Source organism: Leuresthes tenuis, unplaced genomic scaffold (genome assembly GCF_036924035.1).
Source record: "Leuresthes tenuis unplaced genomic scaffold, fLeuTen1.0.hap1 SCAF_17, whole genome shotgun sequence".
In the NCBI taxonomy this organism is placed as follows: domain Eukaryota; kingdom Metazoa; phylum Chordata; class Actinopteri; order Atheriniformes; family Atherinopsidae; genus Leuresthes; species Leuresthes tenuis.
The window spans coordinates 20,260,952-20,284,291 of NW_027325371.1; the positions used below are offsets into that span (position 1 = coordinate 20,260,952).

Genomic DNA, 23,340 nt, shown 5'->3' on the forward strand with positions numbered 1-23,340 from the left:
GAATTAGGAAAATATTTGCAATGCTTAAACTTTCTTTTGTAGGGGAAACTGCTGCCCCAAAACCTTTGTTGGTCTCCAGTTCTATCCCTTTTTTTTGTTTTGTTTTTGGTGTTTGGCCTTGTAGATGCTGTGGTTTTGGGACTGTATGTCTAGTTTTGTTAAGGAACACTATAGAGCAGCTATGTACAGATGGACTTTTAACTTCTTTGTAGTTTCAATCTGCTGTATAAGGGCCAATCATTATACTGAAGTAGTCCATGTATAGTTTAGCACTGAACAAGGAAGGGTTCAGATCCTTTAGGAGCATTACGTGCCCATTTGAAAGCATGATGACTTTATGGCTAGTAATGTACTTTAATACCATCTGTATTACAAGTCATGCCTATAAAATGTTTTAAAAAACAAACAGACTACTAAAACTTGAGGCTAAGAAACCATTGTTTGTCACACTTCTCTTGAAAGCTGGTAAACAGGATGTAAGCAGAAATAACCAAGCCATACATAGTGAGCATCAGTTTTTTTTTTCTTCCTTTCTTAAACAGGTAATCAATTACATACTTAATCAAAATGAGCAAATTCACCACTACAAGTCCACTTGGTGACCTCATTTATTGAAGGCATTCAGTTAGAAATTTGTAAAAAGAGCTGCCATGTGAGCCAATTACTCAAATGCCACTATATGAACAACCGATTACCATCTGAAGATTAACATCTTTTTGCACTGAGGGGGAGGGGATAAAAATACAAAACTTCAAAACAAATCTAGCTTGGACAGGAAGGGAAGCTTAAAAATGCTGTGAGGTCCCCCCCCCCCCGCGCATCTATTCTGAATGTTTTCCCTGAAGCTCTGCTCTACACCGAAATCAATGAAAAACAGAGTGAAGACGAGCATCTCTTAAGAGACCACAATGATAAAATGACATTTTATAAAAAGTTTTAATTGAGCAAAAAAAAAAAAAAAAAATCTGTAAAGACAAATTAAAACCATACCCCCCCCCCCTTTCCACAAAAACTGACAATAAAAATAAATGTTTGGTGAACAGACGTGCAGAGCTTTCGAATCAACGGTGAAGTACAACTACTTCCAAACACGAGACAAGATCCATGAAGAGGAGACTTCTGTTTGGCTGGAGGACTCATCTGGACTGTTCAACTGAGGGGGGAGGAGAAGGGGGGAGGAGAAGAGGGGAGGCATTAGCCGAGCATGTCAAAGATTTGCACAATGAGCCACAGCTGACCATACCGACTTTTCACCAGCAGGTTAAACATGTATGGGATTTGATAAGAGCTCTGCGGTTACATGACAGCACCAACTGTGTTGCTGCCATAATTATTATTATTATTATTATTATTATCTCTATGGAGGTCTTCAGCAGCAACATTATGGTTTGATAGTTACACCTTTAAAGTCCTACACTCAAAGCCGACTTTAAAAATCAAACAAAGCACTGCGTTTGGCACGCATCGACTGTCATGGAAGAACTTACTGTAAGATGAGATGTCAATCTCATCTGGCAGCTCGGCCACATTGACCTCAAAGCGGTCCTGCACATCGTTCAGAGTCTTGGCATCGGTCTCGTCAGACACAAAGGTTATAGCCAGGCCTTTGGTCCCAAACCTTCCAGCACGGGCGACCTGGTGGATGCAGAGAGGTGTGAGTGAGTGTCAATATCACATTATGGGCTATTAAAAGGGTATGAAACTGGTGAGAGGGGGGAAACACACACTGAAAACGGATAAATAAGAAATGTACTCACTCTATGCAAATAGGTGTCAGAATCTTCTGGCATGTCGTAGTTAAAGACGATGTTCACTCTCTCAATGTCCATCCCTCGGCCAAAGAGGTTAGTTGCCACCAGGATCCGCCTTTGGAAGTCTTTGAACTGCTGATAGCGAGACAGTCTGCAAGGGGTAAGAGGGAGAACAGAGCCAGCGAGGGGATTAGCAACACAGCTGCGGAAGGCATCTTCCTTTGAAGTGAACGAGTCAAGCAAAAATGACGAGACATCACGCTTCCCAGCGAGTCGACCTCCACGGAGCGCATTTACGAATCACAAAGTTGAAGATGAGAATATGAGGGTTTCACCTTTCTTCCTGATTCATTCCCCTGTGGATGGCAATAGCAGGGAAATTTTGTTCCACCAGAAGCTGAGACAGAGCGATGCAGCGCTGGACTGACTTGACGAAGATCACCACCTAGAGGCAAAGCGAGGGCACTTCGTTACTGAACCAACTACAACCACACGTTGGACTTTGACTATATTCCAATCAAATTCAAAATACTGGCAACTTGAATTAAACCCCTTTGAGTTTGGACCAACAATAAAACAGGTGGATTGATCCAACTCTGTCTGGTAGCTGCATTTTACCTCCTGAACACAAAAGATTTCCTGTTTCAACCTTTAAGACTAATTAAAAACAATCCAACATGCTTCTTCTCAATATTTTCTGTACAATCATAAGTGGAATTATCCTCTCACTGAAACACACACACACCACCACAGTGGATAACATGTTCGAGCTCCACTGACTTACCTGATTGAACTCCAACACGTCAAGAAGGTCGAAGAGCTTGCGGTTTTTCTCGCTGTCCTTCAACTTGCAGTAGTACTGTTGCAGGCCGTGGAGAGTAAGTTTGGTCTCATCATCCACAAACACCTCCATGGGCTGCACAGCAGGCGACAGGTGGGACATTTTAAGCATTTATTTCAGTAAAAGGAGCAAAAACAAAACGTCAACAGCAGCTTGTTCACTTACATCTTGCATAAATTTGCGGCAGACCGGCCGGATCTCCTTACTCAGCGTCGCGCTGAACATCATGACCTGCTTCTCGTGGGGTGTGATCCTGAAGATGTCCTGAACGTCGCGCCTCATGTCTGCCACACAACAGGGGCCAAAACCATGCAGTTGTCAATACATTTCGATTCTCATCGTGTACAATGTTTGGACTGCGTCACAGAGAACTCGGCCAGAGCCGGCGGGGGACAAACGCACCTAGCTGCTCCAGCATCTTGTCGCACTCATCCAGGACGAAGTGCTTGACATTTTTCAGACTTAGAGTCTTGTTGCGGATCAGAGCGAGGATCCGACCCGGTGTTCCGACCACGATGTGAGGGCAGTTCTTCTTCAGGACTTCCTCGTCCTTCTTGATAGCCAGGCCACCGAAGAATACTGCTGCTTTTACAGTGGGCATGTACTTAGAGAAGCGCTCGTACTCTTTACTGATCTGGAAGGCCAACTCTCGCGTGTGGCACATGACTAATACGGACACCTGTGGAAATCAGAGTAAGACACGTTGCAATATGACCATTTGATCCATATCCATATATTTTGATCATCAGCTGCTCATTCAACACATTAAAAATAATAATAATACGATCACTTTAGAACTCATGTCCGATAGCTTCTAATCCAGCTACATAGCCTTTTTTTTTTTTAAAACACCATGTTATCGTAATGTAAGTCTAACAGCCATCATTCAACCGATAAGCCTCAAGATCAGTTGATAACTGCAATAAATTCACAGCTGGTATCATCTGAGAAGTAACGGGCAACATAGTGGCATCCTTCTCATGAGACTGGTCTTTCAGCAAGCTAAGAATTTCCTTTGTTGTTTCACTTCGTCTGAGGTGTTTTGCCATTTGTTTCCGTAGGATGCTATTAACTTATTAAAATAAGTGTTGAAGTGAAAAAAGATCTGAAGCCAAAGGTCAGCTCTCTTAATTCAGCTTAACAAACACACATACTGACCTGCCCGTCAACAGGTTCAATCTGTTGCAGTGTGGCCAACACAAACACGGCCGTCTTGCCCATACCAGATTTGGCTTGGCACAGGATGTCCATGCCCAGGATGGCTTGTGGGATGCATTCATGCTGGACTTAATTCAGAAAGAAAAATGGAAAAAACAAAACAAACACCATTAACGTTAAAGCCACAAACAACATTCACAGTAAAGCTATCGGACAGAGCAGAGACACAGGTGCTGGAAAACAAATAAGCTGCATATTCATAAAGTAACACTGACTATTTCGTAACTCACAATTTTCTCCAAAACTACACAAGAAATAAAATAAACAAAGATGGCCTTTTAATGCATTTATAATTAATTCACTATAAACTACTTTCTATAGAAGACTCTGGTGTTCAGTTTACACGTTCCACCATTAACTGTTTTAAGGTTTAATTAGAGCAAGTCCACACTAAGTTCAGTTGTTCCACTCCGTCAGATCACTGCTGACGAAAGCCCATCAGCATCAACTGTTGCACGATTTTAAGCTCGACGGCGACTTGTTCACGAGGACTTTCATCTGTTACATTAAAAGATGACAGAAAGCAAGCTTTTGAGTCCTCCCGACGCCGTGACTTCCTGCCCGTCACTCAGGAAAGTCGCAGCTCAACGTGACTGAGTGGACCACCGTCCTAGTAACGGTACAGGCGCACGGAAGTGGAATCGAGCGATAAAACAAAGCATCCCCGACAAAAGAAACAGAAAAACATGTGAATGCGAGAAGCTATTATGGTCATTTAAACAGGTTCTTATGCTTTTACAGATACAAAAAGATTTCACTCTTGAGCACGCACAGAGCGCCTCCGTCCACTTGTGTCCAGTGAGCGTATGAACAAATGTACCTCACCGCCTGGGTGTTAGTCCGATTTGGAGAACATTGATTTAATTCAGACTAAAATGTTCACATGCATTTTAAAAGTGCAATATTTTGTCTTTTTTAATGTTTCACCTAAACACGCTTACTGTGCCTCCCACATCACAATGCAGATCATGTTTGATTCACTTTATACAGAATCAGACCTCTGGGACTGACAATGGAACGATGCAAACATTTTTTACTTGAATCCCAAAGATTCAACAGCTGATTAGCGCTTCTCTGGCCACTATTGTTGTGATTTGGGGATAAAAAAAACAGGCTGTTGGAAAGCGTTCAGTTAGTATGCCGCAATGACTGCCACATAACTTATACATTTTAGAAGTGATATTGACAAAAAAAACCTATGTCAATATAATATGAGATAATGAAGGAAAACCATGTGACACTCACCTTCAGATGGATGCTCAAAACCACAGTCAATGATGGCACGGAGCAGCTCTGGCTTGAGAAGGAAATCCCTGAAGCCGGAGCTGTGGATGGAAACGTAGGAACCCTTCACCTCCTTCTTGCCTGCAGTGGTGGCACTTTCGGGGGCTCCTTGGGGCTCATCGTCATCTTCATAGTCAAGCAGCTCATTATCAACGTCGTTCTCAGCCATTGTGTGGTTTGTTTGTCTAGAAAACAGAAACCACAGCCTTGCCTTATTACTCGTAGAGAGGTTCGCCTTTGTGAGGGGTGGGTAAATAACTGGCTTTGTGAAGGCGTAACGGTGGGAATCATTTAAATATACCCACACGGTGCGCTTCTGTAGCGTTTATTCATATACCACAAGTTAAGGAAGATAATTCTGACCACATTTAGGATGCAGTATGTGTATCCGAGTTTGCATTGTTGGTGATATCAGCTATGATGTACATCCCACTCTGATACGGCATACCCTGAACCCAGCTCCATTAGATTACACAAGGCCGGCGAGCGAGCTGTAACTGCTTTTTGTGAGAAAGTTTCCTTAGACGCCTACCCCACAGTGCATTTTTGCTTTAACGGCACGAAAAAGTCACCCACGGTGTGTACTCACACACGTATTTTAAACATTAAAGCCAAGCTCATGAGCGACACCGTCGAGTTGGCCAAACCGGTTAGCTTCCTAGCATTAACCAAACTGAAAAGCCATTGTGTTGCATAACCACTGCTAACGTGGCGAGCTAACTTGCGTAAAGGCAACAACGGTTCACACCGGCGGAATTCTGTCTCGAACATGAGCAGCTAATATTACACCTATGGTAAGATATGTTGATCAAGGCCGCGCATTTTGAGAGTAGTAACAAATTTGTGAAAAACTGGTGGGCTGGCTAAGCTATTCGATGCTAAGCTACAGAAACCAATCTTACACCTCTCCTACGAACCAACAATGAGTTTCAAACAGAAGCAGCTACTCTTTGACTAAACCTTACTAAATATAATTTAAGACTTCCTTAGCGTTAACATGAGCTTTGAAAATTATTAATCTGCCACAGTAAAATCTATTTAAACCGCTTACCTTAACGGTGTTAGCCCAGAGTCTACCGGATCAAAACCGCATGGAGAGGCCTCAGTTAGTTTATACGAGCAACCGGACGTCCCGCCTGCTCTGGAAAGCAAAATGATATCATTGGTGGATTTGGTTGAACGCTGACAAAACCTGCCAGTGATTGGAGGAAAAGTGTGCCGCAGTACCTCGCAGTTTAAAAAAGCGGGATAGAGCGGCGTTTCACTATTGTATGGGGGCTCACGACGGACATAAAGAATGAATAAATAAAACTCTTAATTAGCTAAAATGTACTCATACAATAACCATAAACGTTAACCGAAATGTTTCATCTTACAAGGCTTTTTTGGCCTCAAATTCAAAGCGAGTCACGAGACAGCAGTTTTCTTGTACTGCTAAAATCAGACATTCCACTATCTTTTTTAGCTTTGAGGTTTAAGTCTTTCTATTTTTACAAAATACCCTCAGCTGCATTGGAACAGTGAAACAAGTACATGGCACCCTGCATGACATTCAAATTGAAAAACTGATAAAAAACAAGAATAAGAGGGATGAGCAGTAATACTGCAAAGGGTCTGCGGAGGGCAGAGAAAGCACAAACTAGAGTAAAAGACCTGTTTGATCATGGGGACACACTGGATGCAGGAGTTGGGTGTTTAGTTTTTTAAATGCAACAAACCTAATTAAGACTACTGAGGTACAGTGACTCTTTTGTTCTTTCATTCCAGCAAAGGGCGGTGTCAGACTAAGCAGCACCACCAGATGCTTGGCATGACTGTTTTCTGATCCAACCTGTCTCGAGTGCAGCTGCTTTGTGTGTCTGACTCAAAAATGCAACAATCCTTCATTTATATAAAGCCACTGTAGTCAAAAGAGATCTGAGATAAATGTTGTATTATAAAATGAAAGTTCTGTGAAATAAAAAAAAAGTTTTCCTTTGGGAGAGGTAATAATAATAATAATAAAAAGGCTTTGTAAATTAAATTGATCAAGCCTTATCATCCCATCTATATATAATGATTTCAGAATTTGTTTCATTGCCAACTTTATTACTTGATGACATGTAAACACTTACATAATACAGTGACTAACTGGAAGGGAGTCAGAAAGAAGCAGATCAGCAGAAATCTTCACAAAATGATCATATTTCCTGTTATGTAGAATGTAGTTCTGTATAAATATTCCTTTTTTTTGGTAGGAATGAAACAAACTTACAAAAATATGTGTATTCGTGCACATGTTAATTCTTATGTGAGTCATTAATGTTTTAGCAAAAAAAAACACAGCCCTGTAAGACTATCATGCACAGCTGAGTGCAGTTGAGTGATTAAAAAAAATATGTCGGTCGCTGCAGTGTTATGGAGAATAATGTAGACAAGACATTCCGTAGTTTCCAACTTTCTGCAGGAGATCATCGTACATGGAAAAATAGTAAAATTCACCACACAGGGGACTTGATTGGTGATTTTTTGATTTTTTGTTTGATGACACTGCAGTTATAAAATCAGGATTTTATTCAAGCAGAGTGACCGTCTGGAAATACTTTAAGCGATCGCAAGTTGACGTGTAGTCTTGATGGGCAGATTTTCAATAACAATTCTGATGTGCCTGACAGTGAAAATCTGAAAAACAAGTGAAAAAGAGCAGATTTATTGGGAATTTAGCTTTATTAATATATACTTACTCTGGGCTGTTTCTTAAAAAAAACCAAAACAAAATAATTAAACTTTTAAACATATGGAACACCCAAGCCCTTTTGGGTCTAGTTTAAAGCATACCAGAGACGCAAACATGCATACGCATACATGCAGGAGGGATTCCATCTCCAACCACATACTTATTATACATAAAGCAACGGTCACCGAGGCGCTCTAAATAAGTTCCAATACTCAATATTAACCAACAAGCTAACAACAAACATAACAAAAAGACACATACAGATTAAAAATAAAACTCAACACAATCCAAATTCAGGGCTAAATACAAATAGACAATATATTGAATATATTAAGCCCCATTAGAAACAACTGATGTGACCCAAAGACCTCTAAAATAGGAAGGGCCAACTCAGAAAACACTATTCAACGACACCAAGCAGCAGGATAAACTAAATAGGTATTAAGTTCTCAAATACCTTACATGTGTAACATTACACCAAGGTTAAAATCACATAAATGTTTTTTGTTTATTACATCACATTTAATACAGTCAATTGGGTGACAGTCAAAGCTTGTAATGAGAATATCCTGAAAGCCTCCATAAAGTGAGTTGCATTTAGACTGCCACCATTTTTAGCCAAGTTGACCTAGCAATAGATTGCACTAGCCATTGTGGTGCAATGCCAACAATAACAGACTGCTTTTTTTGAAAAAGTAACCAGTAACCATTACCTTTGTTTGTAAAACTAACGTACAAGTTAACTTGTTACTACAAAAAAGTAATCTGAGAATTCCAATGGATTAAAAAAGACGTTTAACACATTGCCCCCCCCACACTGGTCATTAGCCTTATATCTGTGATTCCAGGGCTGAAAAGAAGCTCCACTGTGTCGGAGAGAAGTATGGGAAACTGTCAGACTCTGGCCGGGAATGATCCTCTGAATACGTACCACTGGTGGTGTAAGAATGGCTCAGGGTGTCTCTGACATGTGGAGGCAAGGAAAGAAACAGCCAGTTTTCAACCAAGAGACCACCTCCACACAGACCTGAACAGCAGCCCAGCTCAACAGGCAGCTCTTCCAGATTGTTACCACGCAAGTCCAACCTGTACAACTGACTTAAAGCTGCAATCCCACAGGGCAATGAACCAAGAGAGTTGTGAGCCACATTGAGGATGCGCAGCTCCAAACAGCTACCGAAGAGGTCCGAAGGGAGGCTCTCTAACCTGTTTCCACTGAGGTCCAGCTCGGTAATCAGCTTCAGTGCCTTTACTTCCAAGGGGAGTTCCTTTAGCAGATTGCCGGATAGAAGGAGCCTACGAAGGCGGCGGAGAGTAAAGAGTGCTGGGGGCAGACTCTTGAGCTGGTTGTTTGAAAGATCCAGGAGCTCTAAGCCTCGAAGAACGCCAATACTGGCGGGCAGTACCAAGATACGGTTATAGGCAAGCTTAAGGCAAGAGAGACGTCTCAGGTGAGCCAGACTGAGCAGCTCCTCCAGAGTTCTCAAGTTGTTGTGCTGCAGGTCAAGGGTCCGCAGGTTGGTCAGAGCAAGAAGGGCAGAGGGCAAACGCTCCAGCTGGCAGTCCTGCAAGTGCAGCTCTGTTAGATCGACCATTCGCTTCAGTCCCGTTAGTACAAGTAGTCTCGTGCGCTCGTTACAGATCTCCAGTCTCACCAAGCTTCCCGCCACCTCACACAATTCCCCAGGGATCCTCTGTAACATCCCACGAATCACAAGCACACGGAGATGACGTAACTGACGTAGGCTCCCCAAGGCCCAGCTACGGCCCACGCTACCCTCACTGCTTAAGCGGCCAGAGAGGTGGAGCTCATGTAGGCTGCGAAGGGAGAGGACCCAGTTGGGGATCTCTGACGCCTGTGTGAAGGTGAGTTGAAGGACCTCCAGACGTTCCTGGAGGACTGCAAGTGCACTAGGAACCACAGTCGCTGTGCAGTGGTAGAGGTGGAGCTCCCTGTTGTTGGAAAAAACAATACAAGTCTAAATTAAGGGCAAAAAAAAAGGAAAACTAGAAATTAGTGAAACAATAACCTGTAAAAACTCACCTGAGTGAGCTCATGTTAGCCACCTGTGCAGTAAACCTGGCATTTGTGATGAGCTCTAGTTTGAGGACCTGTAGCTGGCTGAGGGTGAAGAGGGCCGGAGGGAGGCGTGGCAGGGCCACCAGCTGCAGTCTTGTGCAGCCATCTCCATCCACACTTGTCATGGCATGCAGTTGTTCCTCCCCCCAGCGCCTCTCCAAGCTTTCCTCCACAAGCCTGCTCTCACTGACAGGGGACAGAAACACGGAGAGGCGCTGGGCCAGCAAAGGATCATACTGGTCTAACATGTGTACAAGAAAGGCCAGGTCATTTGTGAGGTCAGGGACGTCTCTTAGGGACCACCACTCCTTTAGAGAGCGGAAGGAATATTGTCGAAGACAGCTGAATAGGGACAGATCCAAAACGGCAACAAAAGACAAAACGCAATGAGTATTATATCACATAGAAAATAGCATAGCTAAAAATACAGCATTGCATTATAATCCTATTATTGGACAGTTGGTATGTTCAACCTCATGGGAATTATTTTGTTGCATTTTTATGTTTCAGTTAGTTAGTTACAAACCCCATTTTTTTTAGAAATTATAACTTCTTAAAAAGAAACACAACAAAAACCTAAATCTGTACTTTGTTTATTTGCTTGAACCTTTATCTAATAATCACAAGTACAAAGAAATATTTCCTGTCTTTATTTGTCTTTCCTTTTTTTAGAAAATATATACAAACCAAGCATTTGATGCCAGTGAAACACTCTAATGAGTTGGGATAGAGTAAAAGAAAGACAGAAAAGTTTATTGAATATAAAAGCAGCATCTGTAAGAATCTGTCAACAGTTAATCTGCTAATTGCTAACTGACCTGCCTGCAGTCCAGATCTGTCCCCTACTAAAACTGTTATCATGAAGAAGAAAATCAGACAACAACCACAAACTGCTGACCAGCTAAAATCCTTGATTCAGCAACAATGGACACAGATTCCTCTTAAAATCTATAACCATTAATATTCTCAGCGCCCAAACCATTATTAGGTGTAATTAATAGGAAAGCTGTTGTAACAGCAGTTAACATTTATCCATCCCAACTTGGTTTGACTGTGTTGCATCAAATGCTAGATTTTTATATATTCTTAAATACAATTAAGTTTATCAGTGAAAACACTGAAAATAATTTTCATTTTGCTCGTGTCTATTAAATAAGGGTTCATACAAATGAGCAATTTACAGATTTAATAAGTTGATGATGTATTTTAGAGAACTTCTCAACTTTGCATTTAACACATATGTTTCAAATTCTTTGCATTTCCTTCAGTAGATGTAAAAAAAAAAAAAATTAAATGGAGAATGTTGATTTGTTGCATTTCGCATTTCTGTCAGTAATACTAAGAATCTAAATTGGGAAGTCTGTGATGGTGGGAAACTATTGGTACCAGTAGCGTAATGTGGGGAATACAGTAATACAGTTAACAAACAAGACTTAATTTAATCATTTGTTTATGTAACTTTATCTGTTGGCTCTTTTACCAAACTACCCACTCCTGTGTCAAATGCTCAATAGAGCTGCAGGAGTAAATCAGAACAGCAACATTCTGACAGAGGGTTAAAAAAATTAGGTGAAAAAACTTTGTGGATCTGTGGGTTCATCACTACAAGCAACGCCTTTCACATTAGTCACTTTCTTTCTGCTGTTTATGTAGATCAGGGATGTCAAACTCCAGTCCTCAAGGGCCGTTGTCCTGCAGGTTTTAGATATTTCCCTACTCCAACACACCTGATTGAGATCAATGCCTCATTAGCTGGTTTGTGCAGAATGTAACAATCTTTTGAAGAGATTCATTTAATCTGAATCAGGTGCGTTGAAGCAGGGAAACATTTAAAACTTGCAGGACAGCGGCCCTCGAGGACCGGAGTTTGACATCCCTGATGTAGATGGTTTAGTGAAATTCTATGCTCTTGCAACAAGTCCTGACCTGTGACAAATCCAGCTGAGGGTATAAAAGTTAAGCAGACCATACAGTCCCAGCAGCATCAGGTATACCACGAGCAGTTTGGTCAGGAGCGATGAGAGCACGTGGATACATTCAAAGGTGGCATAGCCCACCAGAGCGCTCTGCCCGAGGTGACAGATGTGGTTAAAGGAGAGGGAGCTGAGAAAAGGGATGGTGTAACTCACAATCAGCATAACCATCAGTAGTTTGAATATTGTCTGAGCCAAGTAGACCTGAAAAGACAAAAGGGCGTCAATTGTAAAGTTTGACATAGTTCAATAAGACATGAGATTTCATTGTAAAAAGAAAGCCTGCAGCTATATTAGTTAGTAACTGCTTTTAAAAAGAACCTGAACAGCAGATTGTTATAGATTAAAATGTTTCTTTCATTGAACAATAAAGCATGGAAAAAATGTCTCACTATACAGAATAAGTAGTTAGGGTGCCAAACTATTTAGTCTATGATTAGTCACAATCATAGACTAAATAGAGATTCCCTTACCTTATAAATGACAGCTGAGCTTTCGCAGTGAGACCTGAATTTCCTGACTCTTTCAAACAGTGCCCTGGCCTGTTCCCCATCACTTTTATCCAGAATTATTACCTCCCTGGGTCTGTCAACTATGACCGAGGGCTTGGAAACAGGAAAGTGCTCCCCAGAGCCAACGGATATAGAAGACATTGTAGAATTACAAGAAATTGTGGAGGGGCAAGGAGATGGAGGTCCAGCTAAGGATGCACTATCTGACCTCTTTAGAAATGGGCTGTCTGTGCCAGAGTCTATGCTTGAACGGTATGTGTGGTTCACTGGGGGTGAAGAGGAATCTGAAGATGGGGGAGGTTGAGGTGGTCTTCTCTTCACCTCTTGGATGTTTTCTTGGCGTGCGGCATGGGACAGGGCCTGAGATGTCCAGGGTGACTCGCAGCATTTTGCCAAGATGGCTAGGAACTGCTCTATGCGAGACGAAGTGTGGGGGAAGTGGAGCCAGAAAGAGCCACTGGCTACCAGTACTAGAGACTGCAGCAGGGCCATGTAGGGGAAGAAACGGGAACACAAAGGCAAGGCCTCATGATAGCACACCTGGACAGACAGGAGGACAAGAGCTAATTTTTGGCCAGCTTGAGAAAAGCAGAAAAAAGCTATTTCAACACATCAAACACTTTTAAATGAAAGTCAGTCATTGGGGTTACATGAGTGCCATCGGATCGGATTAATGGCTAAATTACAATAAGACTGAGTTATTCAGTTCATGTAGACACCTTAATCTGACAATCGGGTTACTCGAGATCGAATTAAAACCCCGAGATAACTCAATCCAACACTGAACATGCTTGTAGACGGCAGTGGATCGGATTAAGCGTTCTGCGCATGCTTGAGATTTTTTCACGGGATCGTCACCCGGAAATCGAAGGAGACTATATTACTGTTGTTGTCGCCGCCGTCAGAAAGAAATAAACAACGCGATGGAGAATGAGCCGTTGTGCATTTTGTTTGTGCCATAACCATGCTCATTATAACCGAAATGTAGAGGGACGCAGCTTCATCTTGCTCTTCGTTCGCCATTTTTCTTGAATGCCTGACTTTTGTTGTTGTTGTTGGTGGTGAAGACGTCAACCAGAAGTAGCTCTATTAGCGATAGTTGAAATGGGCACAACGCCACCTATCTTACCGGGGTATGACATACTTTGTGCCAGTGATTCGATTCATTCACCGCCATATATCCAAGGATAATTACCCTTCCTCAAATAAGGAGCATAACCCAACTATGGCTATATTCGAGTTAATCTCATCATGTAACCCCACTGAGTGTTAGCAAACGGATGCCTTTTTATACATGACATGCTGATCTTCATTGTGCAAAGTGTAACACTGGGATTCACTTGGAGCTAAAAAAATGTTCACCTGATTGAAATCCAGATCATCATCATTAAATCATCAAAATCAAGTGTTTTGATGTCATGTGCTATAAATCACATACCATAAAAAATAAATAAATAAAAAAAACATTAAAAAGTAGTTATTTTAGATAGCGTAAAACAGACTGTAACTTCCTTGAAAAAACTTCCACATAAGTACATCTCTGGAAAGATGTATGTCACTCACACAACATTAGACATTCAAACAAAATGATGAGGAATTGTGGGTGAGACTGGCTCTGGCCAGTGCAACAGACCAATCAAAACAGACCGTGTTGCCAAATGTGGCTTGTTGAAAGGGTGTAAAAGCGCTTTGAGTGGTCTATGAGACTAGAAAAGTTCTTTATACAGTATTTAGATTCCATAATTATGTTAGAAGAAATTGCAACCTCTAGTGTATGCAAGAGCAACTGCACACGAAGGATGAAAACACAGTCGGAATGTAAAACTAATTTTTTTTGTCCTGCCACAGCACTTTGTGGTTTTGTAAACAAATAACTTCAGAATGTTATCTGCTCTGATGTGGAACGCTCAAATGAGTTATTTCTAAATTAGTTATTTATTACAGTTTGCCAATATGAGTTGTATGAACAAATGGCCTATGACCATTATGTCGCTGCCATCTATAGAAGGGCCCATAGAACCCTGTCTGAAAAAGGACAGGTTGTAGTCTAATATCATAAGAACCTTTCGCCCAAAAGCAGCCTGAACTTAAACAGCCTTTGTTTTTTTATCAGACTTTTGCATTTTTTGTCAGGTCTAAGTTTCAGGGAAACTCAGGCGGATAATGATGAGTCAGCTGAAGTGTGAAATGTCTCACAGGACACAACATAACGTAACTCCTCTGTTGACAGTAACATCTATTTCTGTCCACTTTACTACACTATGGTGGAGACTTGATGACTGAAACAGAAAATCATAAATAAAACACAGGAATTACTCGACTGAAGTGTCAGTACTGCAAGCCATACCCAGAAGCTTCTAGGTATTCTCATAAGCAACTACCTTCCTAGCAGAGCCATCTTTGGGGATAAAATATCTTGTCTAGCTCCTGGTTCTATGGGTGGAAATGGAGGGGATTGAGGAAAGGACTGTCCAAAGACCTTAGTTCCTGAAAAAAGTTTCCTGTGGTCAAAATGCAGCTTTAGCCAATAGAAACAACCACCAATATTATAGTATAACCAGCAGATTAACATAAAAGATGACAGATATTTCTGCACTACTAACCTCCTCCACATGCTGTTCATTGTTTGAATGTAGATTCGAGAATTTTAATATTGGATTCTATTGCAGATTCTATTGAAATACTATTCTGAGGTGCATGCAAACAAAGGCTCTCATAAACATGATTGACAAATATTTCCAGGACTACAAAAAGTCTTATCCCTTGCCAAAAATGACTGTTAAGGTTAAAGAGAAAATATAGCCTGTCATGAAACAAAACAGTATGTTTAACCAGGTGAGTTTTTAACCAGCAATATACTGTTAAAACCAAACAAAACGGAATACTTTAAAGATGTACAGGCTGGAGTTAAATGATAATAAATGAATTTGTTTATCCATATAAATAATTTCTTTCTCTTACAAGTAATCAAAAGATCCATTGGTAAAATATTGATCATAGCTGTGTAACATGGCTTTACAGACAACATCTTTCTCCTCTCTCAGTTGTCTTGCTACATTCTGAACAGCAAGCGCAATCAACAGCATTACAGTACCTGGCTAATGTAAACGTATTGCTGGTAGACCAGATGTGTGCGTCGGCCCTGCGCTGCAGAATGAAGACTTGGACCAACTTTGCGTGGAATATGCTTTGGAGGGGGAGTCAAGTCCACATCACCACCCGCTGATGGAATGCTATTGCTAGTGTTTGCAGTAACCAGTGTATCCGAAGGAATGCACACGACTCTGTCCCGGGACAGCTGCTCAGTACAAGCTAGGACCGAAGTCATCAGCATCAGAACCACCAGGTAGTCCATGAAGACCTCCCACCAAGGCTTCAGCAGCTTACAGCTATTCTGCTGCTGAGTCAAAGGTGCCAACTCTGACAGGGAAAACATGATGTCCTCAGGATTTTACACAGATTTCTGTAAAATGAAAACATGAGGGAAAACGTGGGCTTGACTCTATGAATGCTGTGGTCTTCAATGAACACATTTTTTCAGTTTCACGTTAAATATCTATTTTTTTCTCTCTCTCACACACAGGCTTGTAGCAGTTTGTGTAACTTTTGACTCAAAATGTGTGATGGCAAACACAATCAAATTACACCCAGTAGCGATTTGACAGATTAGCTGTGTTTTGTGAGTTCTTAAATAGGACCAAACCAAAGGAGCTTGAATCTTGATTATTGCATATTCGATTGTGGATTTTTAATTTGACAACTTTTTAGAGTCCACTTTGTGTCCACTTCAAACTACAACTTTTTGTAGTTTGAAGTGGACAAGTTACAGGTAAGCAAACAAGGCTCATCTAACCACAACTCTTTGAAACAACTTTTTTATGTTGAAGATCAACTTCTGTCGGTGGCTTTTCTTTCATAGCAATCTAGTTATTTCCATAGCCCTTGGTTAGCTTTCACCTACCTGGTTAGATAATCGTTCCCACTTCTTTTCTCAGTTTTCTTGTGCAGCCTTTCAGAAACTTTAGGCTGACACTGCCTGGTTCTGTGGCGAGAAACCTCCTGACACTTACAACAAACTCCTCCTAAGCTGGCAGACCCAGAGCTTTTCAAGAGTTGCCATGGCAGCAGTGGATATGTGGCTGAAAAATCTAATGCAGCGCTAAAAGCCTGTTGAAGGCCTACTGGGGGTTTGACTGCACCCTTTAATTCCTTCGGGACTAAATCACAGAGGAAAACTGTGAGAAGTAATACGCACAGGGGACGTTCTTAGAAAAATGTTACAACTGGTATTAGCTGTTTTACACTGCTGGCAAGTTTAAATCTATCATATTTTATGGTAATTTATAGAATACTAAAGTCTATATGGTGTCCCTGATGTGTAAATGATGACAACAAAATACACAAAACAAAAGTTCTGAAAATAGATTGAATACGTGGGGGCGACACACTTGTAAGTCCAGTGTAACAGGTCAATCTAAAAACACTCCAACTCACCAAGAACGCATTCTTGACCTCTTTTTATCACTGCCTGCTAAGTACAATGACTACTCCACTTTTTAGTTATGTGGTTATACATTTTGTGTATCGTTGTTTATTAGTTTAAAATGTTACGATGTGGAATTGTAGATCAATCCAGAGTTTCACATCTGTTTATCTGAGAGTGAGACAACACCACTGTAAATGTCTCTTTTGATAGTTCAGTTTCTGTTAAGGAACGCTGGTTTGATAATACCTTTGTCATTTCAATAAAGATCTCTAGCATGGCCTCCCGGTTTCAATTATTTTTCCTGCTTTACTAGCATAGGCCAGTATCACAGCAATAGCTCAACCCAAGCAATCAAGACATTAAGCTGTAAGTGTTAGGAAGAGCAGTGGCATTTGAGGCTCTTTAACTTTAACACAAACTCTATTTAATGTTAGATAACACATGTTACAAACACGTTTATTGCTTAAGAGGTGATTGAATTAAAAATGTGAACTTTTTGATTTACTCAGAGTACCGGAATTGATAAAAGCCATTGTCTAACAGAACTAACAAGATGCATTTACAGTCATTCATTTTGCAGATGCTTTTATGTAAAGGTACAAAAAAGTGAAGAGCACATCAGGGACAATGTGGCACTCAGTATATTGCCTATTGGATCCTTTCACATGTAGACTGAGGGAGCTGCAAACTGTACAACCGACCTTCCAAATGATAAATGATCACTCTATCCCTGAACTACAGCCACATTAGGGCTAAAAGATTTAGCATTCAGAATTAAAAAGGCTCCTCCTCACACACAGTGAACACAGCCCTGTCATGAGTCACTTCCAAAATGGTGCTGCTCTAGAGGCAGGCAACCTGCTGCAGTAGCTGTCAACATAGTGTGTCTTTCTTGCATCCTCTTGAGATTTTCTACAGAGCTTTTTTTCTGTGAAAATACAGATTTCTGAAACATTTGTTTTTGCTGGTATTCTTCTGGTATTTCTTCTGTCTATTTGAATGGACTGGGGAGTGTAGTGGTAAGATTGCCATCTTTCCTGTGGGGGACGTAGGTTCAAATCCCCTGTATGAGAAGTACTACCTCCAGTAGTCCCCAGGCAAGACCCCCTTACCTTAACTGCCTACCAGTGTAAGTCAATTTGGATAAAAGCACCTGCTAAACGCATAAACATATTTTCAACATCTACAATGCATAACTAAAGTTGTTAAGCTGTTGGAGCAGCTAACTGAGCTTTCCAAAGCCCAAGTAACACTTGGCATAAGACCCAAAATCAAGATATGTTGAAGGGGAGATGTGTAGAATGTAGACCAGGAACAAAAAACAGAGAAAAACCTCACACTTCTCATGGAAGGTCACTAGCAGATAAACTTTTCATCCAGACATCAACTCTAACACCTCCCTACTCAGCTTTAATACTATATACTCAGCTTTTATCCAAAAGGACTTACAAATGATTACATCACAGCTAACAACAAAACTAACATTAAGCTACACAGGAGGAAAACCACTAGTCAGGTTCTGCCAGAGGTGACGGGGGTGACAGAGTAGAGATAGAGTGCAGGCAAAGAGGGAAGTAAAGAAAGAGAAAGTGCAGTAGAGGGGGTAGGGAGGTACAGGGTAAGTGCTAGGATAGGAGATGCTCTCTGAATAGCTGGGTCTTCAAGAGTTTCTTGAAGATAGACAGGGACGACCATCATGGAACGACACCACAATCAAGACTCTTGATTGTGATGTAGGCATTTCTAGACGACAATCCTTTGACAACCGGAGCGACATAAGCCTTTGCAAGAGCATGTAGATGGGAGCCGTTCCATTAAGCACTTTATAGTGCTTAGAACTTGATTAACATAACAATGAATTAACCATACAAAAAATACCCCACTTTTTAGATGCCTGATCAGAAAAGAAGCAAACAAATTCAAAAGTGTTGCTGGGGGCTTCGAAATTCTCATTCAGATGAAGCAATATTATACCCCTTTTCCACCAAATCAGTTCCAGGGCCAGTGCTGGTGCTGGTTCACAACTCGTTGAACTTGCAAGCCAGCTGAGAACCAGTTTGCCTTTCCACACTCGGCAGTCACATCGTTACGTCACTGTATACTTCAGTTACGTCGCTGCGTTTGCATACACATTGGCGCAAACATCGAAGCAACAACAACACGGAGAAGAAGAAGCACCATAAAGCCACAAGAAGCATCTGTACAAACGTTGTTGTTGCTGCTTCTTGTGGCTTTATGGTGCTTCATTGGGATCAGAAAACGGCAGATCCAATATGTTTGAGTTGATCGACAGGTTTTGAGTGGACAGCGATTACGTTCTAGGAGACAGGTAATAACCTGATAACGCTTTGACTCATTTGTGAAATGGTTATGTTAACCTTTGTTATGAGCTAACGTTAGCCGGTGTTATGTCCCTGCTGGAATCGTCACAAATTCACAAACAAATTAGGCTACTGGCCATTTTTAAGTCACCGCTCATATTTACCACAGCGGTAGATATGAGGAACTCTCGCAATCTTGCTATTGTTGTTTGTCTTAACAACTCCACCCCCTCGCTGACGTAAGCAGTTCTTTCGTCAAGCCCAGCAGAGAGCTGGTGCTACCCTGAATCGTTTTTTTTCTGGCCCAGAGCCAGTTCTTTGTCAATGGAAACAGAAAACCCAGTTCCAAACTAAGCACTGGCCCCGAACCAGCCCTGGAACTGATTTGGGAGGAAAAGGGATATTAGAGACATCCGTTTCCCAAAAATACATCAAATGGACAAAATTCAAAGTTGTCACAACACTTAAACAATTAAACCTTACGGAGTAAAGGCAGCGTGTCATCCTGGCAGCGTGTCATCTACTCAGGGAATTTGTGGCCTGCTAATGAGAAAAAAACTGTTAATTTAGTGAGCAAAGCTCTGTATGTTGAGTTGTTGACAGACTCTGCTGTCAACACAAAACTGTTTTGTGTCAAAGCCAAAACCGAAGTTCAACCTGTGTTACAATCAGAAGAGCATGAATACAGTTCTGTCAAGGCTAGAGCCTAAACGGCTGAAAAAACAGGGACTCAAAAGCAGACGTAAGAAATCCTGGTAAAAGAATTTATTAAGAAACAAAGGTTTTTGAGAGATGAGGGCTGAATCCGGGGATACTGGGAACACTACAGGAAGAGGGAGAAGATTAGAGATTTCTTCCAGGCCTGTGGGATTCTTCAAAAAAGAATGCTTGTCCTTACTTAGGAGGGATCCAAGCTGGAGGGGAGGGTGCTGGCTGTGTGGCCTGCTTGCCCCACCATCTGATCAAGGAGGCAGGATGATGGCACAGGCTGAGGAGGTTCACTCTGAGAGATGGAAACAGAACAATTGGCACCGGCCTGGTCACCAAAATCATGACCATGAAGACCTGTGCAACTGGGGAACTTCTGCAGATGGCAGGGAACCCAAGCACGGAGGGCAGGGATAGGCACAGAAGGGGGCCAGAACACGGAAGGTGGATAAGGGGGACGAATGCACTATAACGTGAGAACAATCTGGTGAAGACTGATTACTCCTGCAGCTCCTGTAAGCGTGTCAAAATGAGAGCAGACGAGGAACAGGTGTGGTAGGAGGAACAATCCACTTTCTGCCCAAGACTCCCAAGAGACCTTCTCAGCCCCGCCTAAACAACAACAGCCAAACATGACAATGACAAGTTCCACTGGTTGTATACACGATACTTATGATAATGAGAGATGATAGCAAGGTCTGTGGCTGCCATCAGAGTGCAAACCTGCTCTGCTAACATATTCTCTGTTGGAGAGTGATGTTCAGTGTTGTGATGGAGAGCTACTGTCAATTCTTGTCAGTTAAAAGTAGCCTCATTGTGTTGAAAATTCATGGAAAATATGAACACCACTCATGATCATACTCATTTTAATACCTCAGCCAGTAGGTGTCATCTCACTGCTTGGAATGACCTGTGCCAAGCCTTGTTATCTCAAGATAACAACTTAAATTGAATCATTATGACCAAAAAAACATCCTTGTTATATTGAAATAACAATCTTATTGAAAAAAACTTTTTTTTTTGGAATTAATTACGAGATTAAAGTCGTTATTAAATATGGCGTGAAATAATGACGAGATTAAAGTCGTTATTAAATATGGCGAGAATTAATGACAAGATTAAAGTCGTTACTAAATATGGCGAGAATAAAGTCGTAATTGGTAGATTTATTTACTAAAAAAAAGGAAGAGGCAAGAGTGCAACAGTTAGCATATAATATATATATACAATCTCGTAATTAATTCCGCCCAAATTTATTTTTAAATGTGGCCCTAATACTCTGTCATATGATCCAGAAATAATATTAAAGAAATATTATATTGAAAACAAAATCAAGCACAGTCTCTCGAAGGCTATGTTCACACTACAGGCAAAAGTGGCCCAAATACGACTTTTTTGCCCATTTGTGACCCATATTTGACAATCTGAACAGCACGAATCCGATTTTTTCAAATAAAACCCAGGCCACTTTCATATGTGGTCCTAAATCAGATACATGTTTTTCAAAGCGATCTTAGTCTGATCAGTCATGTTCCATTAGGTCATTGAAGTGAAACAGATGTCACAATTTTGCACCGGAGGAGGCGCCAATATCAAATGTAAAAAATGGAAGAAACAAACATGGCGGACACCCTTGAAGCAGCTAGTCAGTGGAAAGAAAGTGAGGTTTTGGACTGAATTAAAATCCTCATAATTTTGTCTGCTCCGATTGCCCAACAACTTCAGAATTGATACACAAATGCTGACATGTGTAGCATCCATATTTACTTTCGTGAACGCAGCGTTCTGCATGTGATGCCGCGTCTTCTTCTGCGCATGTGGGTCACTTCATGGCCGTAGACTGTTCACATTGGACTCGGATGTAGATATTAGATTGACTGGCAGGAAATAACAACATGCCGTAAAATAAATTTGTAGAACTGTCACGAAGCAGTCAGCAACCTTCTGACAGGATGCATCTGCTCGTGAAAATAACTTCTTGTAGGAATACAGTCTCACAATAATTTGCGTGACTGTAACAAGAGGAGTTCCATAAATGGCGGTCAACGAGGAAATCTCAGTTTATCTGCACAGCAGTCTGCTGGTGTCGCGAATGAAAGGAATAGAAATACGAAGTTTGTGTCCATGAATTAAAAAATACATTGATTTAAGTTTATTTCATGTTTTGCTGTGAGAATGTAATGGAAGCAGAGCCTCATGTGTGGAAAGGACTGGTCGTAGGTCTGGATTGTAGTCGAAGGACCTCCACATTTCTCTGTTAGAGCTGCCTGAAGCTGTAGTGACAGTTGATTCAAGAATAAGAGATCAAAATCTTTTATTGTTACCAGGTAAATAAGTTAAATGATCCAGTGGTCACGATCTGCAGGCCCTCACTCAGAGCTACATTGAAAACAGAAACTATTTCATGGGGGAAAGCACAGCCTTGGCTGAGGAAGACTTCTCAAAACCATTCAGTGAACACATTCTATTACTGTATTCACAAGATAGAACCCTCCTAAAAAGAGACAAAAGCAGAGATGAAGATGGACCGAGGCAAAAAGGAAAAACTGTGCTTTTGGTCATATAGATCACAATTTCAATCTCTTTTTGGAGGTCGTGGACTATTACAACATCACAGCTTTGAAGGTAGTCCAGGCGCTACCCAGTTCTAGTTTTATAAACCATAAACATTTTTATGATTGTACACTGCATCCTAAAGTTTGTGATGACACGTTTGGTTTTTGCAGTTAAAATGAAGAAACAGACGCTCCCGTTTATTCTTCTGTTTGATTTGACCTTATTATTAGATTATAGAAGAAAAAAAGAGAAAAATAAAACAATCAGCCACTTCATGGTATCGTCCAGAAGAGGTTGCTGAAGCTTCTATATTGAGAGTGATGCAGCTGCATTTGACTCTGCGGGCTTAATCTAGCCAGTGTGGCAGCTGTCACTCAACTCAACTAAATGTCACATAACTTGTTTGTTATATAAATTTTGCTGCTTTGGATTGTGGTTTCTGCAGAGGCACTGCCCCCCCCCCCCCCCCCCTCAAATCGGTTTAAGGTTACATTGGTGTGATTACCAAGCCTTTTACTTAACTAGTTCTCATTTTTTGCGAGGAACTGTGTTTCTGTGTGTTTTTCTGTTATGTCTATATTTGGGCCACTGAGAATCTTAAGCAGAGAAGAAAACTGACAATAAACCACAATGAGTTCTACTCTGCACAGCTGGTTGTGTGTGTGTGTGTGTGTGTGTGTGTGTGTGTTGTGGAGTGAGGAGTGAGGAGTATGGGCTTTTGAGAGGAAAGAAAGGCAAGTGTTTGTAAGTCGCAGCAGTGGAGGCAAATGTGTGAATGAAGGACAATTCTGTAAATATCATAACCATCGACTGCTACATGTAACCAAGCTAACTATAAATGATGAAGATTCCCCTGTCTTTGTTCAATCTAAAATCAACAACAGCAGGCACCAG

The 23,340-nt window shown here is 41.2% G+C and overlaps 2 protein-coding genes across 2 annotated transcripts; both read right to left on the reverse strand.

Moving 5' to 3' along the window:
* Positions 1-565: 565 nt before the first annotated feature.
* Positions 566-6,245, reverse strand: ddx39ab (DEAD (Asp-Glu-Ala-Asp) box polypeptide 39Ab). Its single transcript, XM_072368531.1, has 10 exons — positions 6,146-6,245; positions 5,056-5,279; positions 3,751-3,878; positions 2,995-3,271; positions 2,758-2,876; positions 2,536-2,667; positions 2,087-2,196; positions 1,758-1,902; positions 1,488-1,635; positions 566-1,153 (listed from the first exon to the last, which is right to left on the reverse strand). Exons 2-10 carry the CDS (start codon positions 5,261-5,263, stop codon positions 1,137-1,139), a joined length of 1,284 nt encoding a protein of 427 aa, XP_072224632.1. The 5' UTR covers positions 5,264-5,279; positions 6,146-6,245; the 3' UTR covers positions 566-1,136.
* A 1,579-nt stretch (positions 6,246-7,824) lies between these two features.
* Positions 7,825-16,414, reverse strand: LOC140273268 (volume-regulated anion channel subunit LRRC8D). Its single transcript, XM_072368788.1, has 6 exons — positions 16,337-16,414; positions 15,470-15,838; positions 12,337-12,915; positions 11,817-12,067; positions 9,855-10,232; positions 7,825-9,763 (listed from the first exon to the last, which is right to left on the reverse strand). Exons 2-6 carry the CDS (start codon positions 15,809-15,811, stop codon positions 8,641-8,643), a joined length of 2,673 nt encoding a protein of 890 aa, XP_072224889.1. The 5' UTR covers positions 15,812-15,838; positions 16,337-16,414; the 3' UTR covers positions 7,825-8,640.
* Between the last annotated feature and the right edge of the window lie 6,926 nt (positions 16,415-23,340).

Bases quoted from the DNA above. Each gene is read 5' to 3' on its own strand.
- LOC140273268 (XM_072368788.1), bottom strand. From the start codon at position 15,811: ATGTTTTCCCTGTCAGAGTTGGCACCTTTGACTCAGCAGCAGAATAGC. The intron at 12,068-12,336 runs GTAAGGGAATCT...TTGTCTTTTCAG, and splicing joins GCTCAGCTGTCATTTATAAG to GTCTACTTGGCTCAGACAAT. The intron at 10,233-11,816 runs GTCAGGACTTGT...GTCCCTATTCAG, and splicing joins CTCAGCTGGATTTGTCACAG to CTGTCTTCGACAATATTCCT.
- ddx39ab (XM_072368531.1), bottom strand. From the start codon at position 5,263: ATGGCTGAGAACGACGTTGATAATGAGCTGCTTGACTATGAAGATGAC. The intron at 3,272-3,750 runs GTCAGTATGTGT...TGATTTCCACAG, and splicing joins TTGAACCTGTTGACGGGCAG to GTGTCCGTATTAGTCATGTG. The intron at 2,197-2,535 runs GTAAGTCAGTGG...CTTTGCCTCTAG, and splicing joins ACGTGTTGGAGTTCAATCAG to GTGGTGATCTTCGTCAAGTC.